At 29.3% G+C, this 21,291-nt stretch overlaps 2 protein-coding genes and 1 long non-coding RNA gene across 8 annotated transcripts in view; 1 reads left to right on the top strand and 2 right to left on the bottom strand.

Annotated features, from left to right (window-relative positions):
- Positions 1–568: 568 nt before the first annotated feature.
- On the bottom strand, positions 569–10,624 carry LOC147814244 (uncharacterized). Of its 3 annotated transcripts, none has more exons than XM_087159998.1 (3): positions 10,308–10,624; positions 7,629–7,698; positions 6,796–6,935 (listed from the first exon to the last, which is right to left on the bottom strand). In XM_087159998.1, exons 1-3 carry the CDS (start codon positions 10,543–10,545, stop codon positions 6,929–6,931), a joined length of 315 nt encoding a protein of 104 aa, XP_087016124.1. In that variant the 5' UTR covers positions 10,546–10,624; the 3' UTR covers positions 6,796–6,928. The 3 variants fall into 3 exon arrangements, with proteins under 3 accessions (XP_087016123.1, XP_087016124.1, XP_087016125.1); XM_087159999.1 differs by lacking the exon at positions 10,308–10,624 and adding an exon at positions 8,758–9,008; XM_087159997.1 differs by lacking the exons at positions 6,796–6,935; positions 7,629–7,698 and adding an exon at positions 569–841 and having other exon boundaries at positions 10,308–10,604.
- LOC122269103 (uncharacterized) lies at positions 3,977–6,860 on the bottom strand. The gene is made up of 3 exons (XR_015432733.1): positions 6,721–6,860; positions 6,017–6,111; positions 3,977–4,168 (listed from the first exon to the last, which is right to left on the bottom strand). It is a non-coding gene; the product is annotated as an uncharacterized LOC122269103 (long non-coding RNA).
- A 64-nt stretch (positions 10,625–10,688) lies between the features above and the next one.
- LOC107441833 (BUB3-interacting and GLEBS motif-containing protein ZNF207-like) overlaps positions 10,689–21,291 on the top strand; it is a 32,612-nt gene continuing 22,009 nt past the window's right edge. For 2 of the 4 annotated variants that reach the window (XM_087159990.1, XM_087159989.1), the window contains exons 1-3: positions 10,791–11,021; positions 17,550–17,676; positions 17,749–17,887. In XM_087159990.1, coding sequence (XP_087016116.1) covers positions 10,981–11,021; positions 17,550–17,676; positions 17,749–17,887 — 307 coding nt within the window. In that variant the 5' untranslated portion in view covers positions 10,791–10,980. Of the gene's footprint in view, positions 11,022–17,549; positions 17,677–17,748; positions 17,888–21,291 lie in introns of all 4 variants that reach the window. The other 2 variants (XM_087159991.1, XM_087159992.1) reach the window with 2 other exon arrangements.

Below are 21,291 nucleotides of genomic sequence, written 5' to 3'. Positions count from 1 at the left end.
AAAAATAAAAAACCTTTAAGACTCTTGTATGGAATCTAATGAAAATCCTTTCTGCTCTGTAATACCACATTACTAAAAGTCTTACATCTTTTAGGTCAACTTAATTTTCAATATATTTCAGGATTCCAATTATAAAGTTAGACATTTCAAAATTGCCAGGAACTATCTTGCAATTTAAAATAGACTGTAAAAGAAAATTTTGATATTAACAGTATAGTTGACAGCTGATAAAAACCTAATATACTTAAGGCATTCACCAATCAATATAGAAAAAAATATTAAATAATTTAACAGTTCTAATCCATCATTTCAACTTTGATTGAAAGTGATAATGTTAAAGCATATTAAATAAAATAAAAACTTAAAGAGACTGATAAAATTTTGATAAGTGATAGCTTAATTTTCTCCTATAAATTACAAAATTTATCATCATAAATATTTAAAAAGAAATTTATTATAGACACCTGCACCAAAATAATCATTAAGTTATGGTAACATTAAAAGCAGCATGCAATTTTTTTAAAAATAAAACGAAGAAAACTTAATGAGGATAACTCATAGCCACCACTGACATACATAATTCTTTGTAAATACAAAAAAAATACTTGTTACTTTGGCAATTGTAGTTAACAGATGAAAAGGCACCTAAATACAAAAATATTTCCACTTAACATTTCTCACAAACATTTTGAAAGCACTTACAGTTCAAGAGCTTTTCGGCGCCTACGTTCTATGGCAATTTTTTTTGCTCTTTCAACATAGGTGTTAATTACAGTTGAAGGTGGCAGATTTACAGAAGGAATAGCATTCTTTTTTAAATTAGGCCTCCGCGTAGGAATATCTGAAAGAAAGGACAGATCATTAATCAGAAGCAGAGCAAGGAGTTTTATCTAATTTTTTTCTTGCAGTGTGGGGGAGGGTCACCATCTTTAGCGCGTGTGTTGATTTATGCTGGAGAATGATAGTCCATTCAAACGATGAAATTAAACATATAACAGATTTAATGAATATAAGTAACTACAGTGTAGTTAAACGTAATTGTAATACAGCTTCAGAAATGACGCGAAGGAAATAGCGAGAGTCTCTAGCGTCAGAGCTGATCGCTGAGATCCGCCATCGTCAGGTACTCGAGCAGGAATGAATAGTGGCGTTCCAACGGGAAACAACGTATTTATGTCCCCGAACCTTTTCGTTTATGTGTATTTAATTCTTTTCATTCATTATGCCACCCTGGTGTTAAAGCTTCTGTTAAATTATTGACTGAGCGATTCTTTTGGAAAAATATTAAAAAAGATGTTGCTAACTTTGTTCAAACTTGCATTCAGTGTCAAAGATCTAAAGTGCACAAGCACACTAGGTCCCCTATTCAAAATATTTCAGTGCCATCCGAAAAATTTTCAGAAATCAATATAGATCTCGTTGGACCACTTCCTTTATCTCAAGGCTGTAGATTCATTTTAACGATTATCGATAGGTTTTCCAGGTGGCTTGAAGCTATCCCCGGATCCGACCAAACTGCCGAAACTTGTGCGAAAACTATATATACGCACTGGATGTCGCGCTACGGTGTACCAAGAAAAATCGTAACCGACCAGGGAGCGCAATTCGAATCAAATCTTTTTCATTCGTTTAATAATTTTTTCGGCATAACCCATGTTCATACAACCGCGTATAACCCAAAATCAAACGGTCTTATTGATAGACAGCACAGGCAACTAAAACAAGCTCTACGTGCATGTTTGACTGACGATTGGGTGGAATGTTTACCATCCATTTTGCTGGGACTTCGCACCTTTTTCCGGGAAGATATTCAGGCCACGACAGCCGAGATGGTTTTCGGCCAAACACTTCGGCTGCCAAACGAAATTCTCTCAGAGAACACAGGCGAACCTCCAGATGCCTACACAAGGAGGCTACAGAGTACCATGGAAAAGGTAAAGCCCACTCCTACCTCCAGACATGGAGTCCAGAGGAATGTCTATGTCCCTCAGAACCTTGCCACCTGCAGCCACATTTTCCTCCGGCACGACGCCCAGAGGAAGCCTTTGCAACCGGTGTACGATGGTCCCTTCCTGGTTCTAAAAAGACTAGATAAATTCTTCACCATTTCCGTCAAAGGTAAAACAAAGACTGTCAGTATCGATAGAGTGAAGCCTGCTTACCTCCTCAACCAGGACTTTTTAGACAACGAGACCTTTCCACTACCCGAGGAGAACCTAGACCAGACTATTCCCAAGCCTGTAACCAAACGTGTCACATTTGCACCTCCTACAAATCCCACCCGGAAGACACGTGCAGGCCAAATAGTAAAAAGCCCACAGAGACTAGACTTCTGACAGCGACTCCGTCGTTTAGAGGGAGGCTCCTGTAGCGACTAGTATCAACCACCATCAACACATGGCGATAACAAGGAGTGTGACGTCATTCCTTTTCCTCACCTCTAGCAGGGGGAACGCCACTATTCATTCCTGCTCGAGTACCTGACGATGGCGGATCTCAGCGATCAGCTCTGACGCTAGAGACTCTCGCTATTTCCTTCGCGTCATTTCTGAAGCTGTATTACAATTATGTTTAACTACACTGTAGTTACTTATATTCATTAAATCTGTTATATGTTTAATTTCATCGTTTGAATGGACTATCATTCTCCAGCATAAATCAACACACGCGCTAAAGCAGAAACAGTTCTTTAATTCTAACTATAAATTAAAATTACTCCATTAAAATAATTTCTGGTTTTTATTTCAAAATACTGAAAACCTTTTAACATTCTCTCATGAAAACATGGATTACTTTGGTTGGTAGATACACATAATTGCTAAAATCATACAGTTTCAAAAATTAAATTACACAATGAATTGATTTAAAAAAATATATAGTATACACTTATGATAAAACTAATAATTAATCTAGTTTGATTAAAATCAACCCTGAAGAATTCAAAATTGATTATATAATCGTAGTCAAAAGAAAGTTATAAAAATGAAACACTTCTTCCAAAAAGTAGCTTCTTAAAATATGGAAACGTGTTTCACAATTTATTAAGAAAAACTTGCATGGAAGACACATGTAAAACGTGGTATGATTGCATTTCCCAAGTAGCACTCAATATCGAATGATCTCGAAAAAACTTCGCTTACGACTTCGTTCGATGTTGTTCCGAAACATCGATCTATGTAAAAACGTCAGATTTTTTTTATATTGTACGACATTGTGAAATTTGATATAGATCGATATCTCAATAACGCCGTAGAATGTCGAGTTTGAAAAAACCATATTCCACGGCGTTTACGGATACAGTAGAACGCCGATGAATATTTTCATCATGTTATTCGTATAACAAATATTTATAAGCATTTAAAGATGCGGCAGAACACCGATCGATAATTTTGATACGTTATTCAAGAAAAATTTTTCACTGGGTATTGCAGGATATAGGTAAATTTGTGTTAATTATTTTATAAGGTTTTGCACTTCAGATTTTATTTCGCTAATTGTACTCCAATTTTTCAACAAAAAATAAGCACTCAAGAATATTTTTAATCAGTTTCCAAATATTATATATATAATTAGGATTTGCTCAGTAATTAATTTAAAAATCAAGTGTAAAATAGATGAATAGGAATAAGTGTGAGCACTGTAGATGGAATATAAGAAGTGAATATTAATGTAAGGTATGATAATTATTTTAAGCTCAACTATGATTTATAAATCAAAATCAAAGACTATTTGCTTGTTTTAAAATAACCACATTTTCCACGCATGTAAATTAGTTATCTTATTTTTTAGCATTAGCAATGCACATTTGATCTTCAGACAGGATTCAGTCACTGAAAATTAGTAATTTAATATATTGCACAACAGCACTAATAACTCAAAAATATTATAATTTTATGAGTTTAATAAAATTTACCCTTCTAATATGAACGTGTTTTTTAATATAGAAGGTGTGAATGCAGAGGAATAAAACAAAAAGTAGCTATGAATATTTTATTTGAATAAACATTAAAAATTTAGTAAAACAAATTGGCCCATTCTTGGGTCTCCAAGTCCAAAGAATTGATCACGTCAATTATCTTAGGTTTTCGTCCTTCCCAATCAGTGGCTGTAGCAGACCTTCCCAAATTTTTCCGCAATCTCTTGGCCTCAAAATGTTTGAGAACTGTAGCTGGAAGTAAAACATTGAGTAATATTAATAACCTTTAAAAAATAAAAACTGAAAGACTAACTAACAAAACACAGTTTATTACTGAGTATATAACGAAATTTAGAGAACTAAACTGAATGAAGAGCTTAGAGCAACGTATCTCAACCTTTTTTTTTTTGTTGCGGCACACTTTTAACGATATATATACTTTTTATGAACATTTCAAGCACATTTTAAGAATTTGGCAGCACAAAGCCGCGGCACTTCGGTTGAGAATCACTGGCTTAGAGAATCGACACAAGTATCAAAAAAGGGCATGCTGCATTAGACACTGTTTTGTAAAACTGTCAATATTCAAGCGGCAATGCTGTATATTTGATTAAATAATTAATTCTTTAACAACAAAAAATACTATAAGAAAAAGCTTATCGGTTCAGTTTTAATTGTATATCTTAATATTCAATTTTACTTCTATGTATTAAAGAACATTCTCTTATACTAATGTGAATCAGTGTTTTCATCATAGAAAAAAAATGGGTGAGAATTTCTCACCCTTTCTCAAAAACAGGGTGAGATTTCAGAAAGTTAAGTGAGATTTCTAAAAACTGAAAAAATACAAATAGACTTGGAAAAAAAATTTATTTTGTTATAATACATTTTTAACGTCTTCTATTTTTTAAAGCATTGAATATTTTTGCTGCATCATCATAGAAGATTTTGCCTTTACTAGGTATTTGTCCATCTTACATTAGCGCATAAAAAAATTTGAACGTCTTACATGAAAAACCATACCTACAGTAAACACGTGGTTGCAGAGAAATGTGTTCTGAAAGGGGTTCCGTGGTTCAGAGGGGTTGTGTTCTGTTGTTCGAAAAGGTTCTGAACAATGCCTACTGGTAAATAGGGAAGCTGGATAACGGGGCAAGTGTTGAAAATAATGAAGATCCAGGAAGAAAAGTGAAACGGATTTTATTCTAAATGACGTAATTCGAAGCTTTTTCCAAAATGCGAGAAATTCGCGAATTTTGAAATTGATTTATAGAATGCGCGAATTTCTCGCGGTAATCATTTTTTAATGCGAGAAAAGAAAAAAATATGCGAGATTCTCGCGTTCTCGCGCTGTAGTGAAAACGCTGTGTGAATACACAAAAAGTATTGAAGTTGAAAATAAGATTTATTTTTAAAATTTAGATCTGATATTGATTACTTATGATTGCATATACTTAGAAGTATAACTAAACAAAAGCTTAAACTTATTATAAATACACTGCACTCCCAAACGCATTTAATTCTTTAATGTAATCGTTTTTTTCCCTTCCTTCTACGAAGTTACTTTTTTTCGTGATCCAAAAACTATTGACGTACAACTGTGTTAGACTTTGAAAATTAAGTTTTTCAAGCCTCTCTCTCCCGCTCACTTTTTTGGTTCGGATTTCTGAAACTTTTTTGCAACATCTGGTTTCCTTTACATGGGAACAAATTTTTATTTTGTATTTTTCAAATAGAGAGAATCTCTTCTTAGAATTATTTTTAAATTAAATTTAATTATAATGCTGCCTTTAACTACAGTTTACAAAGATAAAAATCGACTGATGATATATATTAATACATATTAAAAAATTTTGAATATACACGAAAAATCCTGAATAAACTTAGAAATGTTAAGGATTAACTGCAAATTAATGTTTGTAAAATTTAATACAAAAAGAGAGGAATTCTAAATATTTTGTTTTAAAAATTGCAATTGGAATTGTTATTCAGATAAAAAACTTTAATTTTTTTTTCTTAAAGCATTTAAAAACTGGAAGGAAAAAAATATCACATATATATATTAATAAAAATAAATAATATTTTAATCATTAATTTTACCCAAATGACATTAGTGATGGCAGGCACTCTTTCAAATGAGGACTTTTCTTTTCGCCTCAGTCACAATGCCGGCATATGGAATCAAAATACTGAATCTGAAAACAAATGTTTGTTAATTTATTCAAACAGCTACAAGACAATACAAATTATGCTAAAATTTAATCTAAAAGAGAATTAAAATATTTATATTAGCTAGCCCACTTTCAAGTATTATTTAATATGTACACTTGTTAAAAATAAGCAAAATAGATGCCATCAACAACTCCGCAGCTGATACATCCCCTAAAATGAAAGTAACTATCAGTTGCTTAAATCAGATCTCTGATGCAAACAAAAGTCATATCAGCCTGCCGATATATGTGTTACGTAGATATTTTGAGAGGCATCGATTTATTGCCCGGTCTATATAGAATAATCATTTAAACTCTCCATACACCCTCAAGTACAGAACAAATAAGATGGTGAAATTCTTTTTTGCTTTTTAAGGGGACAGCAAGGTTTGAAAAGGTTAAGATTCACTGGTCTATACTTTAGAGCAAAGGTTCCTATACCAAAGGATCCAATGAGCAATTGTAATTTTTTTGATCATAATAATAATAGCTTCATTTTTAATAAAATGCTTTCTATGGAGAAAAAAATTAGGGAATGATTATAATACCATTGAATAACTCAATCATAAAAATAATTACAATAAGTTCACTTACAAGCAAACTGTAAATTCTTATCTTCTTTCAACTTTTCCTCTAATTGATTAAGATCACCATCCGAAGAAAACGGGAACTCAATACCTCTTGGTAATTCTAAAAGAACAGATGTTGAATTATCTTTCTCTTTTTCAGAGCCTTCATTTCTTTAATTTCCTTTCTTAACTATTTAATCTCCTCATGATTTTCTAACACACAGTTACACATCTTAGTCACTAAAATAACAAATACAAGAGATTAAGTATGTGCAGTTTTATAAATGTGTTCTTAATGCTAATAATATGATTAAGTATTTTATGAAAACACCAAGTTAATTTACAAAAACTGAAAACTATATACATTTACTAATACATAAACTAAATACACTTTTTTAAATATAATAACATGCAAATTTTTCATGAAAAATAAATGAGGAAAAAATATTCAAAATACAAAATGTTACTCGAGGCTCCTAAATTTATACTAGTTTTCTCATCTTGCAATTGCTCTGTTCGGTGACAAGAATACAAAATAGTCTGATGTCATAATTTATTTATTTACTTAATAGCTAAAAGGCTGAGTAGAGCAAATTATACACCTATGTTGGTGAAATTGCAGCACAATGAAAGAACTGTCTGACATTTATTCATTAAATTACTGATAGTGGTATAAATAAACAAGTGCACTCTTTTCCTAAATAAATTCTAATCATTTACATGAAGACATTAAGAATAAGATAAAACAGTAACAAATTATCACATCAAAATATAACATTTCTACTTGATATATATTGTAAATAGATATCAGTAAAAGATAAGACATTACAAAATTAATTTCTACACATTAATATTTTAGAATGAATCACAGCTAAGTTATAATCTTATTTAATAAGAATCACACATAGACCTGTTATATATATATATAAATACCTGGTCTGTCTTGGTTTTTCTGAGAGGTACCTCTTTTGTGAAAAATTGAGATCCTTCATTCTCTGAGATCCTGCAAAATTAATAAATAAAAATATTTATACAGTAAAACTTAAAAAGTTTATGAGCACTAAATGAAAAAACCCAATTTCCCCCGGGTTTTTTCAAAGCCTGAAAAACGATAAAATATTTAATTAGAAAAGCTTTGACCAATATTTTCTAATCATAATCTTAGAAACTTATAAGTTTTAGTTGGTGCACTCTTATCCAAATTATACTTCAGTTTTTAGTTATTTTAAAGATAAAAAAAAGTGAACAGCTTTAATATTTTGTATATTAACACATTTTGATATTATTTTTAACATTTAAATTTCCCTTTTTTATCTATAAATTTTTATTATTATTTTCAGCAAACAAAAAATTCTATAAAGAAGTTTAAATAAACATAAAAATTTCTTTGATTTTGAGCCTTTAGCACATTTAAAAAAAAAAAAAATTGTAGTAGTAATGAATTACAATCGTTCTTGTACCATAAACTAAAATCTTATATATTAAGAACTCTTATTTAGAGAATTATATTACAAGACTGGATTAAATTTAGGTAAATAGAATATCATTGTTTTCAGAAATTGAAAAGTTTAACTTATTTCTTTTTTTAAAATTGTTTAATATTTTCATATTGCTTATCTTACTTTTAGACATAATTTTAAAATCTATATAACCTTTTACTACAATTCACTTACATGAATATTTCGATAAATTATGTATACTTTGAGCACAATTTTGAATGTTTTAAAACAAATTAACTGTTAATAAGCACACAGAAAAACATAACATTTAACATCCCAGCCAACAAGTAAACGATTCTGAACAAACAACTTTGACAATGAATTTACGTCATTAATTAGAAATTATTCCGATAATAATATTTAAAATTAACGAAAAGTTAAAAACTACTAACTTAATTATAATTCAAAACCAGCTACATATGATTTTTTATAATGGAATGTTCTTCTGGTAATGTAGGCTTAACCTAAGTATAAAAGTTAAACATTGCAATTAGAAATGAAGACCTGACACAATATTAATAGAGTTTATACAAGTAAATAGAAGATGAATAAACTTTGCTTACCTAAATTGAATCAGTAACGTGACTTTTGACGACAATATTATGTTTTTAGTAGGAGATATAACATGCTGAACACAAAACAAATCGTAAAGCGTGACGTCAGAGCTGAAGATCACGTGACAAGCGTTCATATCGATTAACTTTGTTGATAACAATATTAAGTTCGCTTCACCTTCCAATCCCGTTCAATATCGTTTTCACGGAATTCTATTTTTTACTTTCACTAATGTGAGCAAGTATAAAGAAATTTTACTCATTTTTATCGTTCTAACAAATATTTTGAACTTTGGAACTAAAATATATTTAATATAGAGCGTTTTAAGAAAAATACTTTTAAAGTTTCATTGACGGAATTCATTCAATAACTTGCTCACAGTATCTATATTTCTCCGCTTTCAAAATATTGATAGGAACGGCCACGGTATAGATCGATGTTTCTGTGCTACTTGGGTTGCATACATCTTGTAAATAAATTGAATTACAATAAGCTCAATCTCAAATTGTGGAACACTGGACATATATTGTCTTCTAAATACGAAATTCTCTTTTATAAAATAGTAAACTTATTACTCTCTTATTGACATAAATTACTTTTACTGATTACTTTCTTATCGTCACTTGAAAATGAATCTGTTTGATTACTGTAGTAATCAACAAATGCATAGCTGTACTGATTTAAAAACGTTCGTTTATAAAGATTTCAAAAATAGATAAAAATATAACACACAAATCATGCGAACCTTGGAATGTTAAATCAAAAGCCAATTCAACACACATCTACCCTTGTTTACGAATGCATTATCTATATTATATAAAACGCTAATACGTACGTAAGTATGTATCAATAAAACCGATGATATTTCTTTTCTCGAGCTGGCAACAGTTTTCATTTTTAATTGATTGGATTCGGCGCGCAAGAGCACGTAGTGAGCAACCAGATAACAATAACCAGAGTGAGCATTATCAGGTTGTTCAATTCAGATTCATGCACTAAAAACATGACAATATTTAATTTAAACTCAATTAGGAATTAATTAATTGAAGTGAGTCCAAACGTCAAACTACCTAAACGTCTAAGTGTTTGTATTGAATGCATTGAATTTTTTTTTTATATTTCGCGTTTATTTATGCATTGAATTTTCACGCTTTAAAATGCAGAATATTAGTGAAGCAATATTTGATAATTTATTTTGCTAATATGTTTCTTATTTAGCTAAAGTTTTGATTTTTTTACCCTGTACAATCTAAATAGCTAATATACTTTTTTAAAAGCCAATAAGAACATTGGTAGAATTCATCTATAAAAGTACAATACTATGTCTTTGATGATAAAATACTATGTCTTAGATGATAATATATTATGTCTTTGTGCTAGAACATTGTGTTCATTGGCGAGCGAGAGCAGCGAGCCATGGTTCACGGCGTGAACCACATAGGATTGCGTAGCAATTCTCGGGGGTTGGCGAGCAGGGGGCGGAGCCTCCCAGTATATCTTAAATTATGCATAAAATTGAAATGAAGAAAGGGCAAGCTTATTAAAGTAATTTACTTACCAGGACAAATGAAGTCTGAAGCTTTAAAGTGTTGACTACATACTCGCATTCCAGAACTGACATCCTTTCCAATGCGTAACACGTGTATCCATTGCTGGCGTCTTTTTCCGTCAGAAATCTTTGGAAATATGTGAAAACTAACAGAAGGATTTTTAAAAGCGTACGTAGAACAACGAGGTACACAACAGTACGATTTATCTAACTTATTTATATTTTTTCTAACTATTATTCGACTCATGATAATTTGAGATAATTTGAGGCACTCTAGCTAGAACCAGTTAGCACGTCCGACTCTCTTCGAGACTTACAAGCAACTGAAGGAATAAGTGATGGAGGGGGCGGAGCTACGACATGGAATTGGTTTTTCTCCCCAGATGGCGTATTCGAGCGTTGCGATCGCGAATTAGACCGAACAACGGCTAAGTAAAATTTATTTTGGCATATGCCGGCTGAATAGCCACTGCCTAATTTTTACTTTTAATTCCCTTTTTTGGTGACGATGCGATGTGTTGAAGTTATTTGTATCTCAGGTTTTAATGTTTGTTAATAAAATTAATATTAAATACAGATAAGTTACAATATTATTGAATATTATTTAAAAGTTAAAAAGTAAATACTTTTTGCGTATTTCTATTGCCTTTAACTTATTTATTTTTATTCTATATACTAAAATATGGGTCGAAAGAAAAAGAAGCCCTCAAAGCCATGGTGTTGGTATCCTTTTTGATGAAATATTTCTTCTTAATTGAACGTAGTAATATTTTTGAATATCTTGAGTTATATTAAAGTATTTCTTGTTTTTTTTCTTCTTCAAAGAATTAACATATTTTAATTTGATGGAGCGTTATGCCTAAAATATAAAATGTTACTTTTTTTTACACTAAAAATAATGCAAGGTGTATATTCGTCTCCTTATCTTGAGCTTTCCATATCTTTACAACTGCTAGATAGAGCTTTCCATATCTTGATCTGTTGCACCAACCACAATTCCAAGTGTGCTAAATAGATTTTAAACTTGCAAATTGTTTTGTAAAAAAACATGTAGATTTTTGACCGAATGTTGCCACAAGTTATGCCCTTCCAGTTGTCCCCTTCTGTGATTTTTTAGTTTCTCGTGAGCCACTGCCCGGAAGTTAACAAGACATGACGATTATTCTGCTGCAAATCATGATACGGAAACCGTCCCTGTATCTACCTTTGTCAACGGGTCAAAGGGTAAAATATTTTTTAAAAAAATATGTTTTTTTTCCTGCAAGAATGGCGCCAGACTTTGGAGAGATCTGTGGCAGAATAATCGCCAGGTCCTGGAAACTTCCAGGCGGTGACCCGGAGAAACTAAAAAAATCCCATCCCAGATAGGAACCAACTTGAAAGGTATAGCTCGCAACCACCCCCATGCAAACATCTTCATGTTGTTGTTTTTTTAAAAAATTTGCAAGTTTAAAATCTATTTGGTACCTTGGCTAATGTAGTTGGCGCTGCAGTTGACGATACGGAAATATCCTCCAGACTTTGTCCGACAAGGGGTCAAGTCTCAGGTGGGCTCAGACAAATTAATTCAAAATATTTAAATTAAATCGAATTTTATACTTCACATTTTTTTCAAGTGTGTTTTTAAGAATCTAAAATCACTAATATTGATACTATAATGTGCAGATTCATTTTAATGTTAATTTAAATTGCATTTTTTTTCTGTTATCGTTGTATTTTGCACTGAATGGTGCAATTTACCACACATTGTAAGCTTAAAAATTACTTCTGTAATAAAGAAAAATAGTTAGCAGTCACCGCTATTCCAAAAAATTTTTATGCTTCTTACTCTCATAACGCAAAAATTATTCAACAATAAAAATTCATGCGCATTTATCCAAAAATTAAAGGAATATTTTGATATGAAAATGTTATTTTTGTATGCATCAATTGACTTTTATATCATTTTATTGTATTGAAAATAAAGTTATAAGAAGATCTTTTGCATCCACGTATTCTAACTAAAGATATCATGCCTCGTTTTGAATGAACTTCGCAATATAGTTATGCCTATTAAATTATAAAATTCAATTTTTTTTTAATTGTTATATAGCATAATTTTACTGGCAAAAAAAAGGCTATTTTAGTCATAGGACTTGATGTTAATATGTATTGTAAATAATGCAAATAGACTTTTAAAATTTCTCTTTATGATTCCTTTTTCTTTTCAGATGCTTTTAAAGGGTACATCTATGTTCGGCAAAATGCTAATTTCTCCATTTGAGAAAAAGAGCTAGTCCATCGGCATAAAATATAAAACAAACAATATAGCTAAAATTTGTAATGACTTTTTCAATTTACGAATTTTAAATTTGCGTCGGAGAAGCGAATATTAACTTACATTTGAAAAAAAAAAACTGCTTTTTTATGGTTGTTGTTTGTCTGCCTTTGTTTTCCTTTCTCTTCAGAGCTGGAAGCAGGTTTTCCATCAAGATTTCTGTTTTGCCCTGCAGAAGCATTTTACACATTGGCATACGCCTGCAACGAATAACCTTTCACACAGTTATTAAATTATTGTTCACCACATATCAACATGAAACATTCTTTCCTCTTTGATTTAAATTTGCTTTTATAGTTATCAGAGCCGGATTATACCTTTCGTAGGCCCTAGGCATAGCCGTTTTTGGGCCCTCCCCTCCTTCCCCCACTCCTCCCCTCTTTTCAAAATATATGCTAAAATTTTCTTGCATATTTTTTTTCACATTTTTATTAATATGGATTTTAATTTACGAATTTGTTTATTGAACTTTATTTGCAATACCGACATATTGCCGTTGATATCGATAATACCATTATGATTAGTTCGATCGATAACTATATAAACACTTCACGTCAACAATACAACAACAAACCAGCAACGAAAACAGTGAAATTGATAGTGAGATTAATTACAAGAAATATTTATACAGTAGAGAACCAATTATCTGGGATGCTCGGGACCATCGCTATCGCGGATGTCTGAATTTCCCAGTTTTCTGGATCGACCAAAAAGTGTCATTAATCGATGTTTTATCGAACCCGAATTACAAGGAAATTACACAAAAATTTGTAAGAATCTGAGCGCAAAATTTGGTGAAAATTTACCTATCCGATTTAGAGAAAAACTTTGTAGCTGAATTTTTACTATTTTCAAATTTATATGAACATAAATCTGCACAAGAAATGTTGAAGGCTCAAATTAAAGATAAACTTGTGAATACTTTTCCTAACGTTCACATTGCATTAAGAATATATTTGTCGATTCTTGGATCAAATGCAGAAGGAGAAAGATCTTTCTCCAGATAAAAATTGAGAAAAAATTATTTGCGTTCAACAATGAATCAAGATCGTTTGGCATCGCTCGCACTTATGTCTATTGAATATGACATTTTGCGTAGTTTGGAATTCGACAGCATAATACAAGATTTCGTTGAATCCAAAAATCGCAAAAAAGTAATATATTAGATCATAAAATTCTGCAAAATAATTTATTACCGAAAAATATTATATTTTTATTTGTATCTTCATAATTTTGTGCAAAATACACTTGTTGTTTTTAAAGCTAAATTATTTTTGTCAACAAATTTTTTTCTCCCAAGTTTTTCGTAGGCCCCTGAATTTCGTAGGCCCTAGGCACGTGCCTAGTGTGCCTATAGGTTAATCCGGCCCTGATAGTTATGAATTCTAAGTCACAAAAAATTAAGGAGTTAGGGGACCAAATTTTTGAAAAATACGAGTTTTTTATTTTTATTTCTCAGGATTTATTTGGCCGATTTTGTATTTTGACTTTTAAAATTGCATTCTTTCAAATTATGAAAAAATTGTATACCTTACATTTCTAAAGTTTTTCGACTTTTAGAGGAATGAAAGACTTCCGCGAAAAAGCTATAGAGTGGAAAGGAGTCTAATCGTTTTGTTTCCGACCGCCAATATTTTATTTCTTTTGTTTGGCTGATTTTCGGAATTTTAAATCTATGGAACTGCGCTGGAATCTGCTAAAATCGCGATTTTTAATCAGACGATTTTAATATCAATCACCGATTTTCGTATTTAACTGATTTAAAAGTTACGTGTTGCGATTTAAAAGCCGTACTAGCAATTCCTATTCACTCAAATTAAAAATCCAATATCGCAATTTGTATTTAAGCATTGTTAAAACCCAACATCGTGATTCATATTCACTCATTTTTGAATCCAATATTGCGATTCGTTATCACGCATTTGTATTATCAGATATCGTTTTTCTTATTTGTACGCTATTTAAAAATTACTCATTGCGATTTGTATTCACGTGATCTAAAAATAATGCATCACGATTCTTAATTGCGCGATATAAAAATTCAATATCGCAATTTGTATTTTCGTGTTTTTAAAATCCAACAGCGTGATTCATATTCACGTGATTTTAAAATCCAAAATCGCGATTCATATTTATGCGATTTTAAAATTCAACCGCACAATTCATATTCACGTGATTTAAAATCCAAAATCGCGATTCATATTCACGCAATTTTAAGATCCAATATTGCGATTCATATTCACGCGATTTTGAAATCCAAAATCGCGATTTTAAAATGCAATATCGTGATACATATTCACGCGATTTTAAAATCCAATGTCGCGATTCTTCAAAGAAGTAGAAGTAAGTTTTTTCTTGAATTAGTTACTGTAAAGATGTGGTATATTTTTCATTAGTAAGTAATTTAATAGTCGTGCCTTCCCATTATTGCTTAATTATTTTTAATATAGTAGTGGTCACAATTTTAAAATTATATTTAAGAAAAATTTAAAGTTAACTGTATAAATGCTTCTGCCATTTTAAATATTAAATAAAAATCTCCCAGCATAGTTAAAAGTTGCTTTTATAAATCTCAGTATCATATAGAGCATTCCCCCCCCCCCTCTCCTCTCAGTGGCTTGCATTGTTCAGCTTTTTTTATTTTTGTCCACTTTCATGCCTGCTTTTATTAAATAAAGTAGTAATTATAAATGTTTACTAAAAGTTACATTTTGCTTGAAATTATCTTTGGAAAAACTAATTGGAATTGATTGATATGATTGGAATTGTATGCAAAAGTTTTTAAATTCGCTTAAAAAAAATTTGGGTTATAATGAAATACGCAAAAACTGAAGTTAACATTAAAGGGTCCAAACTTTCAAATGTGCTCCTGAAAAAACTATTAAAACAATATTTCCAGATTGTAGCTACTATATTTTGGGTGTCAGAAATCCGAATTTGTCGAAAAAAGGTATGCTTAATCAGAGAAAGTACGTTTTTAGGTCTAATTTGATAACTTAAAATATCGTTTGCTCTGATTAATTAGTATATTAGACATCACCCTCTCGAACCATTATGAATGAGTCCTAGAACATGAAGATCCGAACTTTAGATCAAAATTAATTCTGATGGGGGTCCATTTATTTTTTGTGCACTGAACATTCATTTGACGTATATGTCAATATTGCTGATAATAGCAAAATATTTTTTAATATTTATATAGAAAGGTAATTTAGCTGGTGGTTATCCACATATATATGCTTTGATAACTTAAAGGATTATGATTGGAGGAGGAAATTCAATATTAATCCAGTATACTTTCAATATTAATATCCGATATGAATAAATAAAAACGTCTTCCATTTTGTATTCTTTCATTAATTTTAATTATAGAAAAATGCATTTTCCTCAAACAAATTTTTGCCGCTATTGCAGAAAGCTAGTTTTTTTTTTTAAAACTCGTTATAAACAACAAATTTTTGTATCTTAAATAATAATGTTTTGAAGTAATATCGGACATCTCGCAATATGAATCTCAATATATCAAGCTTTCACTGTGCTTTAATTTACAAAAATACGAAAGGAAATTTTTGTTTAAAGAATAAGTATTTTCACATTTAAAAAGTTTATTAAAATTACACTGAACTAGTTTTTTTATACGTTGCAAAAAATTTCCAAGTTGCAACGAATTACGTTGCAAAAAATTACGATCTTTATTTCTTATTTTGAGAATTTTTTTAATGTGTTTTTTTAAGTTTTAAAACATATTAAATTTAATCTGTATTTGCCGTCAATCTACTAATGAAAAAGAAAGGGAAGGGAAATAGACCTTGCAATGCATGTACATTTACAAAAAAAGATGTTAATTCTAAATGATTAAATGAGAATATTTTTCATTTCATACAAAATTCTTGCTAAATAAATAAATAGAATTTACGCTTTACCAAAAAATAAGTAAATAAATAATAATGAGAAAATGTAATAAGATTAATTTATTGCAAGACTTAAGGTATTTATTTTAGTACTGGTTTTAATTCATGCAGATGATTTTTGCTTTTAGCGCTAAAACCCGTGGTTTTGCTATTTTGAACCGAACTTGGAGTACAAGGGAAACTTCTTGGTAAAGTTTTACGACAAATTCACTTTCATGGAGGACATCAGAATTTAAACAAGCTCACATTTTCTTTACATTTGTATAAAAAAAAAACTTGAAAATACTCCATCGTTAGCTCGAGGGCAAGATTATAGAAAAATGCACATGATCCCTCTACCAATGGAGGTATTGTATGTCGGAACTGTTATCAGTGACAACCTAGAGCAGTATATGAATTAATATGGGAATTCGAACCCAAGTCTCATCAATAGGAAATGAAATCACTTATCAAACAAACCATATTGGTATTATAAGATTTGTTATAATGTAAACGTACTATATATGTCGATTAAAGGAGTTGCTGTGCAGTTTTGCCATTCCTCCATGTCGCAATTTTGGAGAAAGCGGTGTCTATAATAATACAAAAAACAAACTAATAAATAAATAAAATTCGGCATAATAGAATAAATTCTTATTTTTATCAGTTTTTTTTTAAAAATTTCTCCACAGGAAGAGGAACTTTTCAGACAAAAGCATTATCCCTCTGTAAAATATTAATTTTTTAAAGTTTTGAAACCACAGAAATTTTGTAGTGCCTTGGCAGTTGTAGTTAACTATTATTAGATTGAATTATATAAATGAAATGAACTACTACATGATTTTATGAAGAATTTTTGTTCGATTATAGTATAAAATTTCAAACATAAAAATTACATAATTATAGTTAATTAGTTCTGCAGTGTTTGCAAAAGAATTATTTTGACTTAAAACAATACTCATAGTTCTTTTTTGAGATACTGTCTTCATTGATATAGATCAAAATTTATTTGTAAAATTGTATTTTCCTTAAGTTTTTTAAAAGGTATTGCAATAGAGAATTTGAAGATGAAAAAATTTTAATTCAGCATCAAAAAGCAAAACATTTCAAATGCCATATATGTTTCAAGAAGCTTTTCACGGGACCTGGTTTAGCTATTCATTGTATGCAGGTAAATATATTTATGAAGATCATTTTAAATTAGTTTGAATGGCATTTAATTTAATGTGCTAAATTTGTTTAGGTACATAAAGAAGCTATTGAAAAAGTGCCTAATGCACTAACCTCCAGAAATAGTGTAGATGTTGAGATATATGGAATGGAAGGCATCCCTGAGGATGATGTTCGAGTGCATGAAATGATGAGACAGGGTGACAATAAAGGTGAGTATATCTTTTGTAAATGTTATTGAAAAAATATTTAAAAAAAAAAGGAGATGAATTAGTTTTTAAATAAGGCAAGATGTAAAAATTCATGAGTGGTAGTAATATAATGTTAAAAGATTGTCTTTAAAATAAAAACCATTGGAAACTAAGCTTGTAAAAGTGATTGAAGTATCTTCTTTTGTTCTATCTGATTTGTTGTTTCTGAATTTCAAGGGCAATAGAATAAAAGAAAAAAGAACTAATTAATTAAATTTTTCAAGCAAGAAATTTTATTAGTGACTTAGAGATCATTTACTATTTTTAGAAAATAAAGATTCTTACATGATAGATATTAGTTGTTTCAAAAATTTCAATTTTTTTCTTTGAATCAATTAATAGAAATTATTCTGATTCGCAATTCAATAATCGTAAAAAATTTAAATATTTCTCTAAAAGGTTTAATTTAAAAATCAATCTGAAAAACTCTTAAATAGAAAATTTTAGATTCTGATTAGAATATATATATATATATATATATATATATATATATATATATATATATATATATATATATATATATATATATATATATATATATATATATATATATATATTAAACAAATTACAGTTTTAAATAGAATTTTAAAACTTCAGATGGATTCTGACAATAAAGGGCTCCAATTGAGAGTTCAATAACTAATGACATTTTAAAATTTATTAAAAATGTCTCAGATATATCAGATTAAGTGAAATTTAATTACTAAAAATATTTATAAAATTATTTTTAAATGTAATTTATATTTTATGTGCTAGAATAATTCTTTTAAATTGGAATTTATATTTTAATAAACACATTTCCTAAATTTTATGTCATCTTTTTTTTTTTTTTTTTTTTTTTTTTTTTTTTGAATAACCGAAATTGCTGTCACAATATCTATTTCAGATTTATTTGTAATTTCTAAAATGTGAAGTTGGCATTCGAACGACCGATCACTACTTATACAAAGTAATGGCCAATTTAAGATTTTATTAATTTTACTTGATTTGTGCTTTTAAGATTTTTCAGTGTTCATGAGTAATTTTATAAAACGTTCTTTTAAAAAGTTTGCTTTAAGGTGTTGTTCTCACAACTAATTACACATTTATTAAAAATGTCCCAGATATATCAGATTAAGTGAAATTTAATTACTAAAAATATTTATAAAATTATTTTTAAATGTAATTTATATTTTATGTGCTAGAATAATTCTTTTAAATTGGAATTTATATTGTAATAAACACGTTTCCTAAATTTTATGTCATCTTTCATTTTTTTGAATAACCGAAATTGCTGTCACAATATCTATTTCAGATTTATTTGTAATTTCTAAAATGTGAAGTTGGCATTCGAACGACCGATCACTACTTATACAAAGTAATGGCCAATTTAAGATTTTATTAATTTTACTTGATTTGTGCTTTTAAGATTTTTCAGTGTTCATGAGTAATTTTATAAAACGTTCTTTTAAAAAGTTTGCTTTAAGGTGTTGTTCTCACAACTAATTACACATTTATTAAAAATGTCCCAGATATATCAGATTAAGTGAAATTTAATTACTAAAAATATTTATAAAATTATTTTTAAATGTAATTTATATTTTATGTGCTAGAATAATTCTTTTAAATTGGAATTTATATTGTAATAAACACGTTTCCTAAATTTTATGTCATCTTTCATTTTTTTGAATAACCGAAATTGCTGTCACAATATCTATTTCAGATTTATTTGTAATTTCTAAAATGTGAAGTTGGCATTCGAACGACCGATCACAGTGTTTTCATCTCAGAAAAAAAATGGGTGAGAATTTCTCACCCTTTCTCAAAAACAGGGTGAGATTTCAAAAAGTTAAGTGAGACTTCAAAAATTAAAAAAAAAAAAAAAAAAAAAAAAAAAAAAAAAAAAAAAAAAAAAACACTAAGAGACTTGAAAAAAAAATCATTTCTTTAATCATAATGCATTTTGAATATCTTCTAATTTTTAAAGCATTGAATATTTTTGCAGCATCATCAAATGGAAAATGTTCTACATCTACTTTTTCATCAGCTATTCTCATTAGGTTGCTCAAATGCGTATTTGTTTCGTTTTGATCGTTTCTACCCACATTTGTTTCATTTTCATTTGTCCGTTTCGGAGTAGAAGATATTGGCTTTACAAGGTATTTGTCCATCTTACATTAACGAGCAAAAAATTTTAACATCTTACATGAAGAAACTTTACCTACGGTAAACACGTGGTTGCAGAGAAATGCGTTCTGAAAGAGGTTCCGTGGTTCGGAAGGATGGTGCTCTGTTGTTCTTAAAGGTTCTGAACAATACTGGTAAATAGGGAAGTTAGATAATGGGGCAGATTTTGGAAATAATAAAAGATCCAGGAAGAAAAGTGAAACGGATTTTATTCTAAATGGCGCAAATGAGAAATTTTTTTCAAAATGCGAGAAATTCGCGAATTTTGAAATAGGTTTATAGAATGCGCGAATTTCTCGCGGTTATCATTTTTTAATGCGAGGATATAAAAAAATATGCGAGATTCTCGCGTTCTCGCGCTGTAGTGAAAACACTGGATCACTACTTATACAAAGTAATGGCCAATTTAAGATTTTATTAATTTTACTTGATTTGTGCTTTTAAGATTTTTCAGTGTTCATGAGTAATTTTATAAAACGTTCTTTTAAAAAGTTTGCTTTAAGGTGTTGTTCTCACAACTAATTACAGATTAGAAAATGCTGTGGCAAATAATTTCAAAAAATTTAGATTATTTTATTATCATTTTATTTAAAAGCAATTGAAATTAACTGTTCAATATTATCAAATTAGCCTAAGTGGTGGATTAAGAGACCATATATGCTAATTTACTTTTGACTATTGTTTTGAGACTATTTTTTCCTATCGGTTATGAAAACTTTTTTTAAAAATTATTTTCTCAAAAATTACTGAAATTATTATTATAGAATCTTATATTAATAAAGATTGAAATTTACTTTAAAATTGGGAACATTTTCTAACCAGTTTATTTTTTTAATAAACTTTCCATTTTTGTAATTTTTGCATTTTTCAATCATTATGAATAAAGTGATAATTATGAGTAAGGTTTGAAAACTTACATATAAATTAATTCAATCTTTCATCTGTGAATCTTTTTATTTTTTAAAAAAAATTAGAACTTTCTTTGATTTTGAAAATTTCAAAGCAGTTTTTAAAATCTATGTACTTTTAAAATAAATTACTAAGTATTACTTATATTAATTACTAAGTATTAAATTACTAAATTAATATCTTGTTACATTATATTATACATTTTATTTCTTGTTAGTAGGATTCTGCATCGAAATGAATTCTGCTAATTATTTTTTAATATTTTTGTCAAGAAGACTAACTATTAATAA

Source organism: Parasteatoda tepidariorum, chromosome 3 (genome assembly GCF_982258835.1).
Source record: "Parasteatoda tepidariorum strain Cologne lab strain chromosome 3, Ptep-v5.0, whole genome shotgun sequence".
In the NCBI taxonomy this organism is placed as follows: Eukaryota; Metazoa; Arthropoda; class Arachnida; order Araneae; family Theridiidae; genus Parasteatoda; species Parasteatoda tepidariorum.
The sequence above is the reverse complement of the archived record's forward strand: the minus strand, read 5'-3'. Positions and strand labels throughout refer to the sequence as shown.

Excerpts from the sequence above, each read along its gene's own strand:
- LOC147814244 (XM_087159997.1), bottom strand. The coding sequence starts at position 10,545 with ATGAGTCGAATAATAGTTAGAAAAAATATAAATAAGTTAGATAAATCG. Across the intron at positions 842-10,307 it reads TTCAGACTTCATTTGTCCTG|ATATTCCTACGCGGAGGCCT; the intron begins GTAAGTAAATTA and ends CCTTTCTTTCAG.